This window comes from Dendrobates tinctorius, unplaced genomic scaffold (genome assembly GCF_039654945.1).
Source record: "Dendrobates tinctorius isolate UK_male_01 unplaced genomic scaffold, ASM3965494v1 ptg000018l, whole genome shotgun sequence".
Lineage (NCBI taxonomy): Eukaryota > Metazoa > Chordata > Amphibia > Anura > Dendrobatidae > Dendrobates > Dendrobates tinctorius.
This window is the reverse complement of record NW_027361686.1, coordinates 20,688,990-20,713,004: the sequence shown is the minus strand read 5'-3', so window position 1 is coordinate 20,713,004 and position 24,015 is coordinate 20,688,990. Positions and strand designations below refer to the sequence as shown.

General features: G+C 44.4%; 1 protein-coding gene across 2 annotated transcripts in view; it reads left to right on the top strand.

The window, feature by feature from the left end:
- Positions 1 to 21,006, top strand: part of LOC141082579 (uncharacterized) — a 110,686-nt gene extending 89,680 nt beyond the window's left edge. For both annotated transcript variants that reach the window (XM_073566564.1, XM_073566565.1), the window contains one exon: positions 15,133 to 21,006. In XM_073566564.1, the coding sequence (XP_073422665.1) occupies positions 15,133 to 15,914 (782 nt within the window). In that variant the 3' untranslated portion in view covers positions 15,915 to 21,006. The remainder of the gene's footprint in view (positions 1 to 15,132) is intronic.
- The last annotated feature ends 3,009 nt before the right edge of the window (positions 21,007 to 24,015 follow it).

Here is a 24,015-nt window from a genome sequence, read left to right as displayed (position 1 = left end):
CAGGCATTCGCAGTGGACGCGTTGGTTCTACCATGGAACCAGTATCGCCTCCCATATCTATTTTCCCCACTGCCACTACTCGAGAGTCAGCAAAGGGATCAAGACGGAAGGGGGGCCGGCGATTCTGCTGGCCCCAGACTGGCCCCGTGGAGCGTGGTACGCAGATCTAAGGCAGCTGCTCGCCGATGTTCCTGGGCGCCTGCTAGAGCGCCCAGATCTACCGTCTCAAGGGCTAATTTGCCACCCGAACTCAGGGACCCTGTGATTGAAGGCAGGGCCGTTGAATCTTGGATTCTAACCCAGGCAGGGTTCGGGAGCAAGGTGGTCGCTACAACGATTAGCGCCCGGAGGCCTGCTTCAGCATGAATTTACCACCACACCTGGAAGGTGTTCTTTGCTTGATGTCGAGGCTGCGGTGTTTCTCCGCTAAGATTCTCGATCTCCAACATCTTGGTTTTTCTCCAGTCGGGCTCAGAGAGCCCGGATAGCTCAGTCGGTAGAGCATTAGACTCGGGCTTTGCCCCAGGTTTCCGCATGAGACAAATGTCGGCCTTATCCGTCCTGTTCCAGTGCAGGGTTGCTACCAATTTGCAGGTGAAAACTTTTCATCCGGGGAGTGTCCCACTTGATACCTCCCTATATGGCGCCGATGGACGCCTGGGTTCCTAACATGGTCCTAAGTGTTCTGCAGGAAGCTCCATTGGAACCGCTTCAGGATATCGCTTTGAGGTACTTTTCCTGAAAGTTGTTCCCCTAGTGGCCATCACTTCCATCAGGCGGGTTTCAGAGCTGGCGGCTCTATCCTGCCGAGCTCCGTTCCTCACTTTCCATAGGTATAAGGTGGTCCTCAGACCAGCCCCTCTTTTTCTGCCGAAGGTCGTGTCCTCTTTGTCACATCACTGAAGATGTTGCTTTGCCTTCATTTTGTCCAGCACCGGTGCACCGTGGGGAAGAAGGCTCTTCACACGTTAGACCTGGTAAGAGCCCTCCGGAGGTACGTGTCACGGACGGCACCCTTTCCTCAGACGGACACGCTGTTCGTGCTCCCTGAAGAACGCAGGAAGGGAATCGCTGCCGCAAAGTCGACCATAGCCAGATGGATTCGTTTGACTATTCAGGAGTCCTACTGCATTAGAGGCACGCCGATTCCGGCAGGGATCACAACGCACTCTACCCGGTCGGTGGGCACCTCTTGGGCGCTTCGGCACCAGGCTTCGACAGAACAGGTTTGCAAGGCAGCAACCTGGTCCAGCCTGCACACATTTGCCAAACATAATATCCATACTCAGGCCTCGGCGGATGCAAGCCTGGGTAGAAGGAGTCTCCAAGCAACGGTGGCGCACCTTTAAACAGGTGCATGTAGCTTGGATCGGTGAGTCAATCTCCCACCCAGGGACTGCTTTAGGACGTCCCACAGTATCTGTGTCCCCCAATGAGACGAAGGAGAAACATGGATTTTTATGAGTACTCACCGTAAAATCCTTTTCTCCGAGACGCTCATTGGGGGACACAGCACCCACCCTATTAGCCAGTTGGCTCTTGTTTAAATGAATATGTGTTTACTTATTTGATATAAGGGTGGTGTTTTCCTTTGGACATGTTGTACCTGTATTAAGGCTGATTTTTTGTCCTCCTACTGCTTTGGCACCAAACTGATTTCCGCCCGCAATAGGGGCGAGGGTGTATACTGCGGAGGAGGAGCTAACCTCTTTTTTTCACTTAGTGTCAGCCTCCTAGCGGCAGAAGCATACACCCCACAGTATCTGTGTCCCCCCAATGAGCGTCTCTGAGAAAAGGATTTTACGGTGAGTACTCATAAAAATCCATGTTTCGTGTCCAGAATTGCTATATACCTGCAGAAATGCCGTTAAGCTGCAGGTAAATGGCATAAGTCATGCCTGCATACTGGAGCAGCGGCTACAGGAAGAATATGATCTTCTGTTCTCCCAGCGGCTGCTTCCGTCCCTTCATTGGGGCGTTGCAGGGAGCAGTTATGGCCATTGTTTATTACGCCGCGTGCTGTTATAATCAATCACCGGCAGATTCATTGACAGCCAGCTCTTCAGTGTTTGTCAAACAGGTTCTGGAGAGTGATTAATGCTGGGCTAATATTATAGTAAGCTGTGATTGTAACCGCTCGCTGCACCACCCGATGAAGTTATTTACCTACTAACTTATCTCATATCCGCAGGTAATTAGCATTTCCCGATATGACCGGTTTCCTTTTATCATTTAATTTTATAGCTCATTAACACACAGCAGTATATCAAAATATATTTAACCATTTTACGAAATTGCTTTTCTGGTACACCCAATATCGGATCCCCCTCTTTGATGCAGGTTAAGTTACTCAGCCATTATTTCCCTCAAACAGCAAGAATAAGTTGAGCTGAGCTCCACATGCTGCTAACTTTGCTAAATGCCTCTGTTTATCTCTGGTATTTTTAGTACATGGCTGGGGGGGGGTGTCTGATGGTTTATGCGCCTATGGCTTCTCCCCCATGCAGCAATCGTGGGATGTTGATGGGTTGATATGGCAGCCGCGGAACTGCTGATGGGCCTTTTGCCTGCCTTCACAGTGCCACATTGAAGACCAGTGGGTGGGCTTCAGAGGAGATTATTTTTGCTATATAAAACCCTACTGTGGCATTTCAGTATATACTATAAGCGATCAAATGATCTCCGCTTACATTCCCAAAAGCGTTCTAAAAGATACAGTAAAAATACCTATATAAAAGTTGGAAACGCCAATATTTTCCCCTTAAAAATAAATAAGAAGAAAAATACATGGAATTGTCGTGCCCAAAAAAAGTCTGATATGCTAAAATAAATAATTAACCCCTTAGTGACGGAGAACCATTTTTTAAATTCTGACCAATGTCACTTTATGTGGTGATAACTCTGGAACGCTTCAACAAATTCCATTGATTTTGAGATTGTTTTTTCATGGCACATTATAATTTATGATAATGGTAAATTTAGGTCGATAAGTTTTGTGTTTATTTATAAAAAGTATCAGAAATTTGACAAAAATGTAAAAAAAAAATGCAATTGTCAAACTTTGAATGATTATCCCTTTAATCCAGAGAGTCATACCACACAAAAACATTAATAAATAACATTTCCCACATGTCTGCCTTACATTAGCAGCATTTTTAAAATGCTAGTTCATTTTGTTAGCCTTTTAGGAGGTTTAAAAATGTAGCAATAATTTTTCATTTTTTCAAGGAAATTAATAAAATTTATTTTTTTGAGGTATCTATCCTGGTTTGAAGTGACTTTGGGGGTGCTATATATTGGAAGACCCCAAAAGTGATACCATTTTAAAAACAGCACCCCCTGACATATTGAAAACGTCTGTCAAATAGTTTATTAACCTTTCAGGTGATTTTCAGGAATTAATGCAAAGTGGTATAGCAGGAATGAAAAAGTGTTTGTTTGCCACCTAAATGTCGCTAACTTCTGAACTGACCGCTATAGCCGGGAGACTCTAAGGCCAATATTTGGCCATGAATTGCTATGGCAAACATTAGAACCACACAATCATGATCTCGGTGTGTCAATTAGATTAAAACGGAAGCCCCCGCATTCTATTAACCAGTCCTTAGATGTAGTCATTTTTGACAGGAGCAACTAAGGGATTAAACAGATATGGACAGTGCCAACACTGATCATTTGTGATGCAGCAAGTTGTCAGCTATAGTGTACAGCTGACAGTTGCTGGATTGTCACCTGTATGGGGATGCTATTCTCATATCTCAGGTCAGTAAAAAGGTGTATTGGCTGTCATTAAAGGGTTAACCTGATAGATAAATATTGTAAATAAAAAAAATTAAACGTGATAGTTATAGGTGACTACTGCAACACCGCTAAAAAATGCAATAGAAGGCTATCAAGGCGTTGTAATGTACACCAAGCTGCGATCACTAAAATGAAAGCTCACAATGGACAAAATCAAGACTTGCACAGCTTCATTAACCGAAAATTGACGATGTTAAATGTCTCAGAAAATGGCAGCACAAGCAAATTTTTTTTTTTTTTTTTTTTTTTTTTTTTTTTTTAAAGAAGTTCTGATTTTTTTTTTTTCACCACGTTAAAAAACAAAATATATGCAAATTTGGTATTGCCATAATCAAACTAACCTGGAGAATAATACTGGCAGGTCATTTTTACTGTAGAAGGAATGCCATCAAAACAAAACTCAAAAAAACAATTGCAGAGTGAGGTGGGAGGAGGGATTTCCGAATTTTGCTGCTTTTTGGATTCCCCCCCCTTTTCTAGTCATTGAATGGTATATTGAATCATGTCAAAAGAACACCTCGTCCCACAAACAGCAAGCCCTGATAAGGTTATGGTGGCCCTTAAAAGAAGGAGACAAAAAAAAAAACAAAAGTGCAAAAATAAAGTCTTCTGGTTTTGAAGAGATTTAATTCCTACAACCATTCAGCTATACTTTGATATCCATACAAGTTCTTAAAGGCATATTCTCACCATGGAGGGGTATGGTATATCACTAGAATATGTAAGTATATTGTTTTCAAAGGCGTTCTGGTATTAGAATCCCTTTCCCATCCAGTGAATGAGGGGACTAAGTTCTCTAACTAGGGGCATCACAGATAGCATTTAGGCCCCCTCAGTCTAAAGGTACTGTCACACTTAGCGATGCACCAGCGATCCCGACAACGATATGACCCGGTCAGGGTCGCTGGTGCATCGCTGAGTGGTCGCTAGTGAGCTGCCAAACAGGCAGATCTCACCAGCGACATAGCAGCGGTCGGCGGTCGTTACCTGTCAGACGAGACGATGAAGACGTCCTCCCGCCCGCGTCCACGCGTCACTCGTCACCACAGCAGGAAGCTGATGACGAGAAACGGCCCAGGATGTTCTCGCGCGATCAGCGATAACCAGCGGGGGGAGCCGGTCGGAGGTAAGTATCACACATAGCGATATCGCTAGCAATATCGCTGCAACGTCACAAAACCAGTGACGTTATAGCGATATTGCTAGCGATATCGCTTAGTGTGACGGGCCCTTTTGGATTAGTCAGTAAATTATGGCATATCCTAGCTATGCTGCATTTTCTAATGTAATGGGAAAACTGCTTTGAATGTGATAAAGGTTTATTGAATTACTTTTCTCCTTCGTCTCATTGTGGGACACAGGTACTGTGGTACTGTGGGTGTATGCTACTGCTGTCTGGAGGTTGACACTAAGTGAAAAAAAGAGGTTAGCTCCTCCTCTGCCGTATACACCATCGCCCCGATTGCGGGCGGAAGCCAGTTTTTTGCTTAGTGTCTGTTGGAGGCACACGTCGGTCTGTCTCAAGACTGATTTTTTTTTTTTCTTTCTTGTTCCCCATGAAGATAAGACAGGGGTGACGGACCCTATTGAAAGGGTCCGATCTCCCCAAACCAGCAACGGCGAGCACGTGCGAGTATCCCTCCTCGTATCCTCTCCCACAACGGGGATTTTTTTCCGAATTCTCCGTTCTTTCACAATGAAGATGAGATAGGGGTGACGGATCTTATGAAAGGGTCCGATCTCCCCAAACCAGCAACGGGCGAGCACATGTGAGTGTCCCTGCACGTATCCTCTCCCGCACCGTGGGATATTGTCAGACCACGGAGGTGAGATACGGGTGACGGACCCTATGGAAGGGGTCCGATCTCCCCAAACCAGCAACGGGCGAGCACGTGTGAGTGTCCCTCCACGTATCCTCTCCCGCACCTTGGGACATGATGCCGGACTTAGCCCTGTCCACCCTAGGGTATTGAAACCCTACACTGCACAGAGGCACAAGCGTAGTCCGTGCGGCCCCTGCTGCCCCACCAATGCTAAGGACTGCGGGGGGCAAGGTGGCGGACGGTCCCTCTCCTCACCCCTGCAAGGGGTTAGATGGAGCTAGGGTTCCTGCACCGTCCTTATTGAATAGGGCCCCCCTCCCCTCCAGGGCTGTGGAGTCGGAGTCGTGGAGTTGGAGTTAGTTTTGGTTGGAGTCGGTAGAAATGTACCGACTCCAGCTTTAAAAAAATGTATTATTATTTCATAATTGAACTTTTATATGAATTTTATAAATGTTACTCAAATATATATGTTCTATCAAACTATGAACAACAGTGATAAGCAGTTCTGCTGGAGATAGAGACATTTCTTACTTCTTGTGTGTCACTGTTCTCCACTGCCCTTATCTAATCTTATACTTGGTTACCCTCATGCTGCCCCAACCCCCCTACTTACAATGTATGAAACTGAAAGTGAAAATGTGTTGCAAATTCTTAGTAGTAAAGCTCCTCCTCTAGACTAGATCATACTAGGTGTGCGTCTTCCAAGCATCTCACAGCTGCCTGCTACTCAGAAGAGGAAGACTGTAAGAAGTATTATCCTTTCAACAAACTTTGCATCAGTTAACTGTGAGTACATGAGGAATAATAACAGTATTACTGACCACTATATCAGTTGTACGACCTGGCAATAATTTTGTACAATTGTTTTTAGGAAAAACAATTGTCATTTGGATTGTGAATGCAGAATTAAAAACCTGAGAATGTCAAAGAAGCATCACATTAAATCAGCTGTATTTGAACATTTCACCATCACTCAAGATAGAAAACATTGTCTGTCAGTGTATGACAAATGATCCAGACGAAAACAAATGCTGTGAAGCCAAGATGAGTGCATATTCAGGCAAAGATAAAAATGCTCCTACCAGAGCTTCTATTCTAAAGAGACATTTACAGCGCTTTCATCCAGAAGTACTGAAAGCAGTGGATGAGAAAGACTGCATCCAAACCAATTAACCAGTGCCCAGCTCTTCCAGCCAAACAAAGGAGCAGAGAACTTTGCAGCCATCAGTTGCAAGATATTTTGTCAGTGACAAAGTTACAGTGACAATGACAGTAGATACATTTAAAAAACAGATCATAGAGCTTGTTGTAAAGGATATAGTGTGCCTATTTCATTATTTTCACGACCAGCTTTTATATGTCTAAATGGGGAAATGGCCCGCAAGCTTGGTGTTTCTCTGGAGAGAGAGAGTATTAGAAAATTAGTAATCGAAGCTTTTAAACAAAAGGAAGAACTTAAAAAAAACTCTCAAGGGACGCTTTCTGTTTCTTAAAATGGATGCCTGCACACGTCACAGAGTGAACTATTTTGCCATCAATGTCCGATTTGTTTGTGACAAAAATGAAATAGTTACCAAGACATTGGCAGTAAAAGACACCAAAGCTCATCACACCAGTGAGTTTCTCCAGGTCTTGGTGGAAAAGGTTCTGCAAGACTATGAACTTAAAAAAGAGCAAGTTCTTTCTGTCGTAACTGAAAATGCTTCAAATATGATAAGTACTATTAAGCTAATGAATGAGAGTAATGATGGTGACCAGCAGCTAGAAGAACATTCTGGGTCCACAGACACAGAAATGTTTGAAATAGAGGAACACAGTATTGTAACTGAGGAGCAAACTGAAGTTGCTTCAGATGAACAGCAACATGATAGTTTAGATGATCTTATTGAAACTGTGTCAATATGTTCTTTCATTCATCACATGCGCTGTGTTGTGCATACGCTACAGCTGGCTATAAGAGACAGTCTGCAAGAAGGACATGCTGCTGCACTGATCGGCAAGGTGAGAAAATTGGCTGCTGTTGCCAGAACCCCTAAAGTTGACTCAATTTTGAAGAGACGTGCTGGAAAAGGGGCAATTATTGATCAAGCCACACGATGGGGCAGTACTTAATGATTCAGCGCTTGGTTGAACTGAAAACCTTTCTTGTAGACATGGCTAACCCTCAACTGACGCTAAATGAAAGTCAGTGGAATCAGGTGACTGAGCTGGAAAAATTGCTAGAGCACCCATTTACAGTGACTAAAAAATTACAAGCAGAGGACTTAACTCCAGGTATTTTCTTAAAGGAGTGGAAGAACCTGATGTTTCGCCTGTCCCAAAGAGGAGGGTTAATTGCAAGTGGCATTGCTACATCAATGAAACGGAGAGAGAAGCTACTATTACAAAATAACATTCTTTTGGCAGCTGTTTATGTAGACCCAATGCATCGGATTCTTCTAGATGATCAACAGCTAAGTAAAGGAAAAGAAGTTCTGTTTGAAATAGCAGTAAGGATGAAAGGGTTGCAGAACAGTCAGGAGGAACAAGAAGAATTTGGTCGTCCTGCCACATCTTCACCCTCATCATCAACTGATGAAGAATTTAATTTCGAAAAATATTTGGATCACAAGGACCGTGCAAAGCGTTCCCGCATAGAAGAAGAGTCATCCCCATCAAGGAACACAGCCAGTCCATTTCAGCAGAATTTTTCATCTGCACTAAAAGAAATTGAGAAATTTGACCGTTCATCAAAAATAACAGTGCAACAAGCGATTCCTCTGTATCCTGACATTGTCAGAGATGTTGCCCGAGTGGTTACTGCTTTGCCACCAACACAAGTTAGTGTAGAGAGGTTGTTCTCTGCTCTCAAAATAATTAGATCAGATTTGAGGGCATCCATGAAGGAGGATCTGACAGAGGCAATACTTTTTCTGAGGACAAATTTATAGATTTCTTCTTATTAACTGCATAAAAGTGTTTATTGCATATTTACTTACAGTTTAGAAAAGTTTATAAAAGTTATTTGCTATATTCTAATTGTATTCTAATAAATGTAGTTTTTGCTCTAAGTGGTCTGATTACTTATATGATGGTGAGAAACTGAATAAGCACGATGTTCAATATTTTACAACAGTAAATTTGTTGTTATGAATTGGCCATTTATGAAGGAGCCGGAGCAGGAGTCGGAGTCGCAACTGTGGCTTACCGACTCCACAGCCCTGCTCCCCTCTACCTGAGGAATATGGCCAGGGAGGGCTCCTGTAGCATCCGGGGATCCGGTTCCAGCATGATTCTGGAGGTCCGGCGGTTCCGGATGGGGGAATAAATCAAGGTCGGAAGTCCCCGCCCCCGGAATTACGTCTCGGTGGCCCCGCCCCCCGTGGCCTGGGCGGACGCTGGAGGAAATTTAGGCCCCGGCTTTAGCCGGACTTAGGCCGCAAAGAGAAGACCGCCTGTTATGAATGGGTCACCGAGGAGAAAAAAGCAAAACAAGCTAAGCCACAGAAAACCAGAGTGTTTGGTAACTATGCAGATTGCAGATCCCTGATCTTACCACACAACTAACAGTAGCCGTGGAGCGTACCTACGATAAACCTAGACGCCTCGTCACGGCCGGAGGACTACATAAGCCTAAAGCAAGAAAAGGGAAAACTAACTGCCCCAGAGCAGACCCCAAAGGAATAGATAGCCCCCACATGTATTGACGGTGAAACAAGATGAAGGCACAAACACAGGCAGGAAAATAGGCTGAGCAAATGATGGGGCCCAAACTAACTAGACAGGAAAGGAAAGTGAAGACACTATCTGCAACCTGCAAAAAACCCTGCAAAAATAATGTCCAACACTTCTGATAGCAAAATTAACCCTGAAGTCACTAGACTTCTCCCACTATATCAGCACTCTGAAATATTCTGAGACAGAGCAAAAAGAGACCGAACTAGTAAAGGACAAAAAGCCAATTGGCAAAATACTAATCAATAAGAGTGGAAATTCAGCTCAGCCTCCAGCCGGGGCCGGCAGACAACACAAAAAACTGAATAGACCAACAAAATCAAGTGTGAACATTAGCAGAAAAACTTAGCTTTAGAAGACTGGAACAGAGCTGAAAACCAAGAGCTGACAAGCCAGAAGGAATCACCAGCAACTGAATAGGGCGTTGGCTGTCTTAAATCCAATCTGAGAATCCTGAGATCCAATCGTCATCCTCATTCTCAGGTGGCAGATCTCCACCGATCAAACCAGCCGCACCACCTCCCGTTACCATCAGAGGGAGTCCAGAAAGGGAACTCACAACAACTGCCCCCAGGATCCTTCTTTTTCTTCCGGGGGCCAGCTTGCAGTACTGGCGTGCAGATTAAAGCGACGCCTCGCACGCTGAGGACACAGGGGACACAGGACCGGGGTAAGTGCTGCCCCCCAGCCCCACGGAGAGGCCACGCTTTCGGGAACAAAGAGCGCCCTCCCCGGCTGATTTTGTCAGCACGGAGACCTGACAGGTTCAACATGTCAGGAAAATCCAAGACAAATACGTTCCTCAGGAGCCCTCCCCTGTGACCAAGCCCAGTGTACCAAGATCCCCGGAATGGGCGTTATCACTGTCGCAATCTATGGCGAGCGCAATCGAGTCCCTTCGGGCCGCAGATAGGGGCAGGGACAGTGGCTCTCCTGTCTTAGAGGGGTCCTCTACCTCACAGGAGCCTTCGGCCTGCAGGGGCCGCTCTCACTCCAGGCAGGCGCATGGGAAACGGACTCACACGGCGTCTCCCGGTCCATCTGGTGCCTCGGCATCCGTGAGCTCTGCTTCTCGCTCCCCGTCGCCAGCAGTCGATAGCGAGCAGGGCTCGACTACGACTTGGATATACCCCTTGACCTAGATACGCCAGGTGGTCAGGAAACGGTTGACAGTCTCCTAGAAAACGTCAACCAGACTCTGGGGATTGAGGATGATTCCACTCTGGCTGCGGGCCATAAGGTGTCATTTAATAGTGTCAAGCGGCCCCATAGGGTATTTTGCACTCACCTTGAATTTGAGGACTGTGCAAAGACACAGAACAGCCTGACAGGCGGTTCTCGGGTCAGAGGGCACTCGAGGTGAAGTACCCTTTTCCCCCGGATCTCTGTAAAAAGTGGATGGAATCCCCAACGGTGGATCCACCGGTTTCGCACTTGGCTACAAAAACTCTACTATCTGTACCTAGTGGTTCTTCTATTAAGGATCCCACTGATAGTCTCATAGAGAACTTGGCTCGCTCAGTGTTTGAGGCATGAGGATCAGCACTCTTTCCTTCGCAGCAACGTGGGTAGCCAAGGCCATGATTTCTTGGTCAGAAACTTTGACTAAAGCCTTGGAGGACCTAGACCTACCAGCAGAAGTATCAGAAATCCCAAATCAGATAGCCATGGCGGGGGACTACTTGATTAATGCATCTTTAGATGCGGCCAACTGCACGGCACTTGCAGCCGCAAATGCAATCTCTATTAGGAGAGCGCTATGGTTAAGGACATGGCGGGCCGATTCAGCCTAAAAAAAAGTCCTTGACAGCGCTACCATACCAGTGTGGCCGCCTGTTCGGAGAGAGGTTAGATCAGCTCATCTCCGACTCTACAGGAGGTAAGAGTGGCTTTCTTCCTCAGCAAAAAGCCAAACCGCCGTTTCGTCACCAGTTTCAGGCGCGTTTTCGGGCCTTTCGCAACCCCAGGTGGACGACAGCGGCTAATTCCGCCGCATCAGGGCGTCCCAACCACAATAGGGTCCGACAGGTCTCATATAGAGCCAACCCATTGGGGAGGGTGAATCATAGAATCATAGAGTTGGAAGGGACCTCCTGGGCCATCTGGTCCAACCCCCTGCTCAAAGCAGGATTCGCTAAATCATCCCAGTCAGATGTCTGTCCAGCCTCTGAAGACATCAAAGTTTTTTCTAATATCTAATCTGTGTCTCCTCCCATTCAGTTTCATCCCATTGCTTCTAGTCTTTCCTTGTGCAAATGAGAATAAAGTTGATCCTTCTACAATGTGACAGCCCTTTAGATATTTGTAGACAGCTATTAAGTCTACAAATGCATACTAACCAGGCCAGGTCGAGAGGATCCAGGTCCCAAAGATCTTCAGCCAAATGACTCGGGGCATTTATCATGTGGCATCAGCAGGGTAGGCGGCCGCCTACTCCGGTTTCACCATGCCTGGCTCAATTTTGCACACGACGCACGGGTGAGAGAGCTGGTGTCCACAGGGTAGAAGATATAATTTGTTAGGTACCCCCAAGACAATTTTTTTCCTTCCCGTCTTCCCAAAGTGGGTACCCGGACAGAGGCTCTACTAGAAGCCATCGATTCGCTCAGCCACAACGGAGTTATCATCCCAGTACCGGAAAACGAGAAGACGCAGGGCTTCTATTCCAACCTGTTTGCAGTCCCCAAAAAGGACTGGACGGTTAGGCCCGTTTTGGGTCTAAAGCTCCTGAACAGATTTATCAGGATCAGACATTTCCGGATGGAATCTCTCCGTTCTGTCATATCGGCAATGGGGCAGGGAGAGTACTTGGCCTCTATCGATATCCAGGATGCCTATCTACATATCCGCATTTTCCCTCCGCATCAAAGGTTTCTATGCTTTGTCATCAACGGTCTACATTTTCAGTTTGCAGCGCTGCCCTTGGGGCTAGCCACGGCCCCCAGAGTGTTCACAAAGGTCATGGCAGTCCCCATTGCCATACTGCACTCCTGGGGCATAGTCATATTCCCCTACTTAGATGACCTCTTGGTCAAGGCCCCTTCAAGGCAGGCATGCGAGGAAAGTGTCAGCATTATGCTAGATACTCTTGCCCACTTAGGGTGCTTGGTCAATGTAAAGAAGTCATCCTTTGTTCCAGCTCAGAGAATTTCCTTTTTAGGGATGACCTTCGACACTTGCCGAGAGTTGGTAAGTCTCCCTCGAGACAAGGCCCTAGCCCTCTGGCAGGGGGTGCGGGTACTGCGCCAACCAGTCCCTCACACCATCCGTTTCGGCATGAGGATTTGGGGGAAAATGGTGGCAGCGATGGAAGCGGTCCCGTTCGCCCAGTTTCATCTTAGTCCCCTGCAGCACGCCCTCTTGTCAGCCTGGGACAAGAACCCATTCACGCTCAATCATCGGTGCCGATTGTCCTCTCAGATCAGACAGTCACTAGAGTGGTGGACAATCAGTTCCTCCCTTCAAGGGAAACCCTTTCCCCCCAGATCAGTGGCTGGTGGTCACAACCGACGCCAGCCTTCTCGGCTGGGGAGCGGTTTTTCACCACCACACGACCCAGGGACGGTGGTCGCCACAGGAGGCACGCCTCCCGATCAACTTGTTGGAGATATGGGCAATCCTGCGCACTCTGCATCGATTCCATCACCTTCTAGCAGGCCACCCCGTCCGGATTCAGTTGGACAACACCACGGTGGTGGCTTACATAAATCACCAGGGGGGCACCCGCAGCAGGGCAACCATGCGCGAGGTAGGGCACGTGCTCGCTGACATCGGCGGTCCACATCCCGGGGGTAGAAAACTGGGCGGCAGACTTCCTCAGCTGGCAGGGGCTTGCGTCCGGGGAATTGTCACTTCACCCAGAGGTTTTTCAGCAGATTTGCCAATGGTGGGGAACACCGGATATGGATCTGATGGAGTCCAGGGTGAACGCCAAGGTGTCCGTGTTCATCGCGCGGTCCCGGGACCCGCAGGCAATCGCCGTGGATGCGCTGGTTCTGCCTTGGAATCAGTTTCCCCCGCTGCCTCTGCTTCCGAGGGTCATCAAGAAGATCAAGGCAGAAGGGGTGCCAGTGATTCTGCTGGCCCCAGACTGGCCTCGTTGGGCGTGGTACGCAGATCTAGTGCAGCTGCTCGTCGACGTGCCATGGCAACTGCCAGAGCGCCCAGATCTACTTTCTCAAGGGTCGATCTGCTACCCGAACTCAGGGGCCCTGGATTCTGACGCAGGCAGGGTTCGGGCGCAAGGTGGTTGCTACGATGGTTAGCGCCCGAAAGCCTACCTCGGCACGAGTTTACCACCACACCTGGAAGGTTTTCTTTGCATGGTGTTTGGGCAACGGTTGTTCGTCACTGAGATTCTCCATCCCTCATATCTTGGCTTTTCTCCAGTCTGGGTTAGACTCTGTCTTGGCCCCCAGTTCTCTCAGGAGACAGATATCGGCTTTATCCGTCCTTTTTCAGCGCATGATTGCTACCAACTTGCAGATTAAAACTTTCATCCAGGGGGTCTCCCACTTGGTACCTTCCTATAAGGCACCTATGGACTCCTGGGACCTTAACCTGATCCTAAGTGTTCTGCTGGAAGCTCCATTTGAGCCGCTACAGGATGTCTCTTTGTCATACTTTTCCTGGAAGGTGGTGTTTCTGATAGCCATAACATCAATCAGGAGGGTCTCGGAGCTGTCAGCTTTATCTTCCCGAGCCCCGTTCCTGACCTTTTACAAAGACAAGGTGGTTCTTAGACCAGCTCCTCCTTTTTTACCAAAGGTCGTTTCCTCGTTTCATATTAATGAGGATATTGTCTTGCCCTCTTTCTGTACTGTGTGGAAAAGGCTCTTCATATGTTGGACCTGGTGAGAGCTCTCAGGAGGTACGTGTCGCGGATGGCACCCTTTCGTCAGTCTGACGCGCTATTCGTGCTCCCTGAGGGTCGCAGGAAGGGACTCGCTGCCTAAAAATCGACCATAGCCAGATGGATTCGTTTGGTTATTCAGGATTCCTACCGCGTCAGAGGCGTGCCGATTCCAGCAGGGATCAGAGCACACTCTACTCGGGCAGTAGGCGCCTCTTGGGCGCTTCGACACCAGGCTTCGGCGGAGCAGGTTTTCAAGGCAGCAACCTGGTCCAGCCTGCGCACGTTTACTAAACATTACAATGTCCATACTCAGGCTTCGGCGGATGCGAGCCTGGGTAGAAGGATTCTCCAAGAAGCGGTCGCGCACCTTTAGACAAGAGGTGCATGTAGCTTGGATTGGTGAGTCAATCTCCCACCCAGGGACTGCTTAATATGCTTTCTGTATGAAATTAGGGTGGTTATTTTCTAGACATGTTAGCTGCATTAATGTTGATGTGGTCTGATTTCTGTTTAATCTCCTACTGCTTTTGCACCAAACTGGTTTCCGCCCGCAATCGGGGCGAGGGTGTATACGGCGGAGGAGGAGCTAACCTCTTTTTTTCACTTAGTGTCAGCCTCCAGGCGGCAGTAGCATACACCCACAGTACCACAGTACCTGTGTCCCCCAATGAGCGTCTCGGAGAAAAGGATTTTACGGTGAGTTATCACAAAAATCCACGTATTTAAATCTTTTAAAAATATTGTCAGATTCAGTCTGCTCGATGGTATTGGTGACACTATATTTCTGACACATCATTATTAGTCATTTGCCTAGAGTTTTATTCTCTAATTATTAATGAAAAACAATCCAAATTCCAGAGAGAAGACTTCTTTACATTGTATCTTTAATTATCACAATCTAAAATATTGTAATTTTATTCTCTTTCTTCCCCCAAAAAGATGATGAATTGATTATCGAGAGCCAACGCAGCACTGAAAAATTTAACCTAAGAAATATTCCTTCAAAAAACAAAGTGAAAATCCAGTACAACATGAAAACCAGTGGATACTGCCAAAGATTAGTCCGGTGGCCGGTGAGTCAGAAAGAAGATCTTACACAGAGACATTACAGGCCAGGTATTTCCAGGGACCTTGAGAGGACCTTCAACTGCACTGAATGTGGAAAGAGATTTTTAAGAGTAAGCGATCTTAGGCTTCATCAAGGAACCCACAAAATGAAAATGAAACAGTACGACGGCTCAATGGTTCAGTTCAGACCCCAGCAGCAAAGAGTTGAATCCAGTCTAAAACTTCCTGTGGATGACAAGTTTCCTCACTCCATCTCCATCAAAAATGTATCTGTAGCAAAGTCTTTAACGTGCGTCGTGTACGGAAAGAATGTCATCCCCGGCGCACCGATCATGCAAACACATAAGACGTTTGCGAGGGAGAGACGATTTGTATGTCGGTTTTGCGGAAAACGGTTCCAGAATAACAGTAATCTTATTGGGCATGAGAGAATACACACGGGGGAGAAGCCTTTTGAATGCCCAGAGTGTGGCAAGAGCTTCAGCCAGAAGGCAAATCTTACTACTCACCAGAGGTTGCACACCGGAGAGCGGCCCTTTGTATGCATCACTTGCGGTAAAGGCTTTGCGCAAAAGATAAACCTTTTAACACATGAGCAAACCCATTCGAAAAAGAGAAAGAAGGTAGATGGCAAGCTGGTCCTAATAAACTAATCCAATATCTCACATCAGGTTCTCGTTGACGAAAGATCGGCCGGGATAACCGTAAAGTGCCTGGGAATCACTAAGTCTACTTATTTTTAAATGCACACTACACCGTTTTTGTTGTCGACTCGCAGGCTATTTTTACTGTTCAATCTAGTTTGTTTGGACTAGTGTTTTTTTGACAGGTGCTACTCCAAGAAGATAAGATACATACAAAAGAAAGTACCTCAAAACATGAGAAGTATTTTAGAGATTTCTAGAATATGAATCATTTGCTCCAATGTTTTTTCTAGCCTTATGTTATAAGAAAATATATATAAATGTTGTAACTAATTTGTATATAACAGTTGAGTTATATAGAGCTCAGTGTCAGGGCTGGAAATCTTGACCATTTCTTCACTAGTAATTTTTCAGGGGTTAAAACAAAAAAGACTTTCTGTATATATACAACGGTATATTCTCCTCCTCCAACCTCACCCCTCCAAACTACAAAACCTCAATGATACATTCTTTTCTTTTTCAATATGGTCATTGTGTTGTTTGATCATAGGAGGGAAAGAAGATTGCCTCTATTTTTAAAAACAAATGACTGCAAACTTCTAGAAATGGTCGGGGAAATGTTTTGTTCTGTTATTTATTACATAGTATATCTTGTGGTGCACAATGCTCCATCAGGTCTTTTGGTATCAGGTTTGACCTTATACACTAAACATCCTGCTAAACGGTATTCTATAACCTCCAGGCATAAGTTATTGTGCAGTTGCGCTCCTGATCTGTGCTTCTATGTAGGCAATGTTGAACGATGTTCTGTAAACCTCCATGTTTTAATGGTGTGGTTTATTTTATTTTTTTTTTTGCGGGGGGTTATTTTTGTCAGTTAAGACTAGAATAATTTCCTGGATTGAAGACCATGAAATGTTTGAATCTGCTTTGTTTCTTTTTTTTCTGAGTGAATTTCTTTAATTAACTTTATACTACTGTGTCCCGGTTGTTATTGTTGAGGATTGTAATTTGCTCTGTCTTTTTGGCTCTTTTAAATTATTCAGCTATCCTTATAACGTGGACTATATATTTAACAAGTAAAATTCAGTTTTAACTAGCGAAAGGGTTTTTGTTGGGATTATACACAACTACAGTTGTGGACAAAGGTTTTGAGACTGACACAAATTTTGGTTAGCACACAGTTTTCTGCTTCAGTGTTTTTAGCTCTTTGACTCAAATGTTTCTCTGGTTACTGAAGAACAACTATCAGCAATTTATGTAAAGACTCAATATTTACAGTGTTGTCCCTGTTATTTCAAGTCTTCTGCCCATCTCCCTGACAGCTGGAAATCGGCTTCTTGGACATGATAACCCATTCACGCCAAATCAGAGCTTGGAGCTTATCACAATTTCTGTGGTTTTGTTTGTCCTCCCGCTTATTGAGCATTGACCACAGGTTCTCATTGGGATTGAGATCTGGGGAGTTTCCTGGCCATGGAACTAAAATGTCAATGTGCTGTTCAAAAAGCCAATTTTGCAACTTGGTGGAAAAAAGCATTGATCATCACCAAATTGCTCTCGATGGTTGGGGGAAGTTGCTCTTAAAGGGTGATTAGATCCCATTCATTATTCATAGCAGTGTTCTTAAGGAAAATTGTGAGTGAACCCCTTCCATGGACCAGAAGCCCCCACACAAGAATGATCTCAGGATGCTTTACTGTTGGCAGACACAGGACTCATGGTAGTGCTCACCATTCCTTCTCGGCACCATCAGTGTTCCAAACAGCCTGACGGGGCTCCATCAGAGAAAATAACTTGACCCTAGTTCTCTGCGGTCCAATTTCTGTACTTTCTCGAGAATGTCTCTGTGCTTAATGTTTTTCTTGGAAAGAAGTTTTTGACTTTGACACCTGCCACCAAAAACCCTTCACTTCATTGTGCTTGCAAATGCACTGATACCAATGTGCTGCCATGCCTGAGCAATCCCATAGTTGAATCCTCTTTAGTAGACGGTCCTGACACTTGCTGGACTTTCTTGGGTACCCTGAAACCACCTTCACAGCAGTTGAACGTCTATATTTCTTAATGATCTGATGAATTATTGATTTAGGGTTATCCTTAGAAGCCTAAAAAAATACCTTTTGATGCAATGATGACTGCACAGATTTCCTTGGCAGGGCAGAAACAATGGTTAATAGAAGAAGACAATGTTTTTGAAGCACCAGCCCTGTTTTAAAGCAACCAGTCTGCTCTTATCACTTTGTCATGCTGATTGAATTATATTGACTGTCCTGTCCTTATTGACACTTTTTCTTGAGCTAAAATGACTATCAATGAAATGATGTAAGAAGGTCATTTTGTGGTAGGGCTGAAATATAGTAGATATGGGAATTTTGTGATTAAGTTAAATTTCATGGTGTGGAATGCCTTTTACAAATCATCTGATCACTCTTCCTTACTATCTAGAGTTAGTTAATTTCCACTATCAAAACTGAGGCTGCAAACTTTATGAAAACCAAAATTGTGTCAGCCATGACTGAATTTTTAATACATCCCTCCAAATCAAACATATCAGAAGAACAAAGTGGTTGCAGTGCTCCAGTGAGTATGTATTCAGATACTGTAGCTTGTCAGTATACGTATTCTTAGTATTCCAGGTAAGTCCCATTTACTTGAACAGGAATGAGTTTCATTATCGGGCACACTGGCATTTGCAAACTTCATACTCTTCCTTTGTAATACTTATTGGAGCAAAGCAATTGCTGGAGTCCTGATAACCCTGCATTCAGCTGAAGAATTGGCCTCCGTGGGATCGATCCTGCAGGATTCACCAATGAATGGGCCATCCTATGGATAGACCATTATTAGTTTAGATTCTTTGAAAATCCCTTCAACATGCATGACTCAGGTGCCAACTTACTTAAATCAAGGATTGTTATACAAGGTTCCTTTTAGAGTTTGGATTTTCTGCTTCCATGTTGCTTCACATGCTGGATAGTTCAGGAGATAACTGTTGTCATTTGATGACTTCTACTGTGTCCTCTGGCAATTTGCAGAGAGTGAGGGAAAGGGTAATTTCATAGTGACAGTCCTGATTAGGGGGTCTTCTTTCAGCACAAGCCATAACAAGGGGAAATAATGAGTACCCCCAAACGGTATACTGTAAGAGAGTATCCATGCTATATAATAGGAGGATGGCTGAGAAATATCGTATAGGGGGTAAGGGAGTTTAGTGTATTGAGAGTTCATACTGCGATATCTCATTCCTAGAATGTCTAACCTTGAATGGCAACAAATGTTTTCATCAGATGGCAATGAATTCATGAAATGGTTTTAGCTTTTTATACCAATTGCTACAAACGGGTTTTTTAAAACTGGTTTTAGATTTCGATTGGTCAAACCTGATCCTTTTAGCACCATGTACATATTTTCAGAAGTGTTTTCTGCACATTGATTTCTCCAGAGGTCAAGGAACCCAGTTTCACATATTCATTGTAGTTACAGCACTACGCCCTAGGAAATTATGCATTACACAGATCCTATTTGAATCAATAGACTGTGCAACGTACAGTGTCTCAAGACCTCGATAGTGAGAGGCCTTCTGTGTAGCCGCTTAGGCTAATATGTGAGGGACCTGACCAGGGCAGCTATCCTTAAGATTCCATACTAGGGTGTTTAATAATTCAGTTTCAAAAGGAGACAACCCTTTTATGGACCTCCTTATTAATAAACATAGCGTGGCAAGATGGGCACTCAACATGGTCTTGATTCTTTCACTTTTCTTTTAAATTCATGGGATTCTCTGCTTTATGCTCCTTGTGAAGAAAACTTTAATATAAATGTTAAATATAAGTTATTTTTCAGATTTTCTTTTCTACTCTAGTGTGTTAAAAGTTACTCATATTTGCACAAAAGACTCTACGTTTGTATCCGGCTCCTATGTCCCACGTGTGTCCAACCATCACACGTGATCGTACTGACGTGGTTTCTGTTGCTCTATGCAGTCTTAAATCCACAATGGTTCGTTTTCTAGAAACCTCTTGATTCAACAGAATAACTGTTTCAAAGCTGCTCTACCGCCATAACTGTTTGTTCTAGGTATTCACAGATTTTCTGAATTTCTCAAGTTTATGGGAGAAGCGTCTTTGGTCCATTAATCATCAGGCTGTAGAGTTTAGAGATAGAAGCTTTTTTTATAGGTAGTGTAGGCTGCACGTCTTCTAAAGAAGAAGAAAAAAAAAAAAAAAAGTAAAATAAAAAATCTAAAAAAAAATAAAGCTTTACATGCAAAAAGTGATTGCAGCGACAATGAGTTGTGTGAGTCATGTAGATAGATCGTGGTGGCTGCACTGTCGTGAAAACTACACTGAGTTTTAATTTGACCTTTATGTTACTGTTTGTTACTTTTTTTATTGTGTCATTTTTTTGTTACAACAGTATCCATTACTTCCTGATTCTTTCTGCTCAATTTAAGTAAGTGAACCTTTATCTTAAGCTGAATTGTATGTCCAGAAGCCTCGATTTTAATATCAATGTTTTCCTCACTTGTGTGTCAGTGAAAATGATTGTGTTCTAGATGGCACGCCACTACCCATGCCCGTTTACTTACATGTTTGACCTTCAAATGCTTGGGCAAAACTTGTATGATAGAGGCTAATATATGGCGTTAACTTCAGAGCTTTAAAACCAATTTGACTGACAAAGACACCAAAACTTTAAGGGGTTGTCCAGTTCAAACAAGTTATCACCTATTTATGGGGTGGGTGATAACTTGTTGATTGGCTGAGGTTTGACCACATGCACTCTGACTAATTGGCAGAACTTGGGAACTTTTAGACTCGTTAGAATGGAGCAACATTATGGATGATTGACCTGTGTCAATCATCCATAATGTTGCTCCATTCTATTTATTCCTTGTGGGCCAGTCAAGCAGAGTTCTTGGCTTTTTCTGGCAGCACCATAGAGAATGAATGGAGCGTGTGTCGAGCATCTATCCTGCCATGCCATTTTGTAATGGTGATTAAAGGGAATCTGACACCTCATTTTGGCGGTCTATGTAAATGACTTTGGTCCGGTCCGATGAGCAGTATTTTGGGTCCTTTCCTCCACCCCTCTTTGGCCGCTGTCCGCAATATTTCTGGGAAATTCCGTAGTTTTCCTCCATATTACACGCGTGCGCATTGTAATCTTGACTCATGCACGCGCAGTATGCTTTGCCCAACTGCGGGCAAAGCCGAAAACAGTGCGCATGCGCCGGTGAACGATGTCCCGGAAGTATTTCGCTGTGTTCCGGGACATAGTTCACTGACGCATGCGCACTAATGCTTTTCGGCTTTGCCCGCAGTTGGGCAAAGCATAGTGTGCATGCGCGAGTCAAGATTGCAATGCGCACGCGCGTAATATGGAGGACAACTACGGAAATTCCCAGAAATATTGCGGACAGCGGCCAAAGAGGGGTGAAGAAAAGGACCCAAAACACCTCCCATCGGACCAGACCGAAAATATTTACATAAACCACCAAAATGAGGTGATAGATTCCCTTTAAAGTATCTGGTCGGGATCAAAATTCACCAATCTGTTGGTCGGTGCAGGCTCCTGGCAATGGGACACCACCCAATCACCTATCACGCAGATGGGGTCTAACTTGTTTTAACCAGACAATCCCTTTAAGTATATACAGTCATCGCCGAAAATGTTGGCACCCTTGAAATTGTTTCACAAAATTAGGTGTTTCTCCTAGGAAATTATTACAATTACACATTTATGTTATACGAATGTTAATTTCCTTTGTCTGTACTAGAACAACAGAAAAAAAAGGCAATTTGGACATAATTTCACACAAAACTTCCAAAATGGGCAGGACAAAATTGTGGGTAAACAACTGTGTTTCAAGCAGGTGATGTTTGTTCAAACTCGCCTGTGGCAGTTAACAAATGTGGACAATATAAAAATCACACTTAAAACAAGATAAATAGGGGAGAAATTGACTCAATCTTTGCATTGTGCGTCTGTGTGTGCCACACTAAGCATGGAGAACAGGTGAAGAGAACCGTCTGAGGACTTGAGAACCAAAATTGTTAAACAGTATCAACAGTTTCAAGGTTACATATCCATCTCCAGAGATCTTGATGTTGCTTTGACCTAGTGCATAACTTAATCAAGAAATTTACAAGCCATGGTACTGTAGCTAATCTCCCTGGACATGGATGACAGAGAAAAATTGATGAAGGGATGCAATGCTGGATAGTCTGGATAGTGGATACGCATTTTCAATCCAAAGAAATTCAAGCAGTCCTGAACTTTCCATCGACATTTGAATGAAATAAAATGCTATGGCAGCAGCCTCACTGCTCACACACAGACATACAAAAGCTAGACTGCAGTTTGCCAAAATACTTTGGGGAAAGTGTCTTGTGGACAGGCTAGACCAATATAGAGCTTTTTGGTAAAGTACATCATTCTACTGTGCGCCAAAAATGGAATGAGGCCTACAAAAAAAAAGCACCATACCTACAGTAAAATATGGTGGAGGTTCAAAGATGTTTTGGGGTAGTCTTGCTGCCTGTGGCACTGGGTGCCTTGACTGTATGCAAGGCATCATGAAATCTGAAGATTACCAAATGATTTTCTGTCACAATGTAGTGCCCAGTGTCAGAAAGCTGGGTTTGCCTCCTAGGAGAACATGGGTCTTCCAGCAGGACAATGACCCTAAACATATTCAGGAAGCTCACAGAAATGGATGGAAACGAAGTGCTGAAAAGTTCTGAAGTGGCCAGGAATGAGTCCGGATCTAAATCCCATTGAACACTTGTGGAGAGATCTTAAAATTAGGAGAAGGCACCCTTCAAATATGGGAGACTTGGAGCAGTTTGTAAAATGAGTGATCCCAAATTCCAGTTGAGAGGTGTAAGAAGCTTGCTGGTGGTTATAGGAAGCGATTGATTGCAGTTACTTATTCCAAACGGTGTGCAAGCAAATATTAAGTTGAGGGTGCTACGAATTTTGTCCAGCTTATTTTTGGGGTTTCATGTGACATGTCCAATTTGCATTTTTTCTGTGTATAACAAAGTGTGTAATGGCAATAATTTTCTGGGAGAAATACTTCATTTTCTGGAACAATTTCAAGAGTGCCAACACTTTCGGCCTTGACTTTATTTCTCCATAAAATTGTTTGTTCACTGTTTTCAATCATTTCTTGGTCCGAATACTCAGTGACTGAGCTTGACTCTAGGAAAGTTGTTTGCCCAAGCACTAACATGGCTTACAGAGTTTAAGTGGGTCAATATTAGTGACTTTTAGGCACTCTGTGTGCCTCCATATTGTTCCTCTGTGAGGCACTATTATCTACCAGAAAAGCATTGCTTCTGAGGGAGAACTCAGTAGTTCAGTATGTGTAAAGACTTTACCCAATTTACTTGTTTAAGATCAAAAATATATTGTCTGCTCCTAGTAGTGCAAGGGCACCATACTACGTCTCTGTACTATGGCCATGTGCCTGTGTCCTTATATTAATACACCACAGAGAGGTAGCTGGGGGAAATGCCCTATATCAAGATTGCATAAATCACTGCCCCCATCACCACTACCAGTGCTCAAACCCTCCAGAGGTATTCACATCCATATACTTTACAGATTTCAGCATTTACATAATTTCTGCACTTAAGGTTTCAGGCTTCTCCAGTTCTCTAATGAGGCTTAACAGTGTTGTATGTGCATTTCCTTCCATACCTTTGAATAGGGTTGGCTAGTTTTTTTAAGATAATTTGAAGTTGCATCCTTTCTACCACTTTATCGCATGTGATATGGGTTGTGACAGCAGTACTGGTGCCTTCCCATTAATTAAAAGTTGGCCTTACCTGCTGACTTCAGTTGGGTGTACCGATTCACAGTGATGACAAATGGGTTATAGAGTATTGGGCATGTCAAATTGCAACTTCCTCAATTTTACGGTTCCCAAAGAGGTATCTGAAAGAGTCTTCTCTTGCCATTGTACACTCGGCTGAACTGAGCGTGCCTCATGTCTTTGAGAATGTTGGGAGTAATAGCCAGATTGCACTTTTCCTTTTGCGTTAAGGATAACTCATCAGTACTGCTGTCAAATGCTGAATTCTACTCATTGTATTGAAAC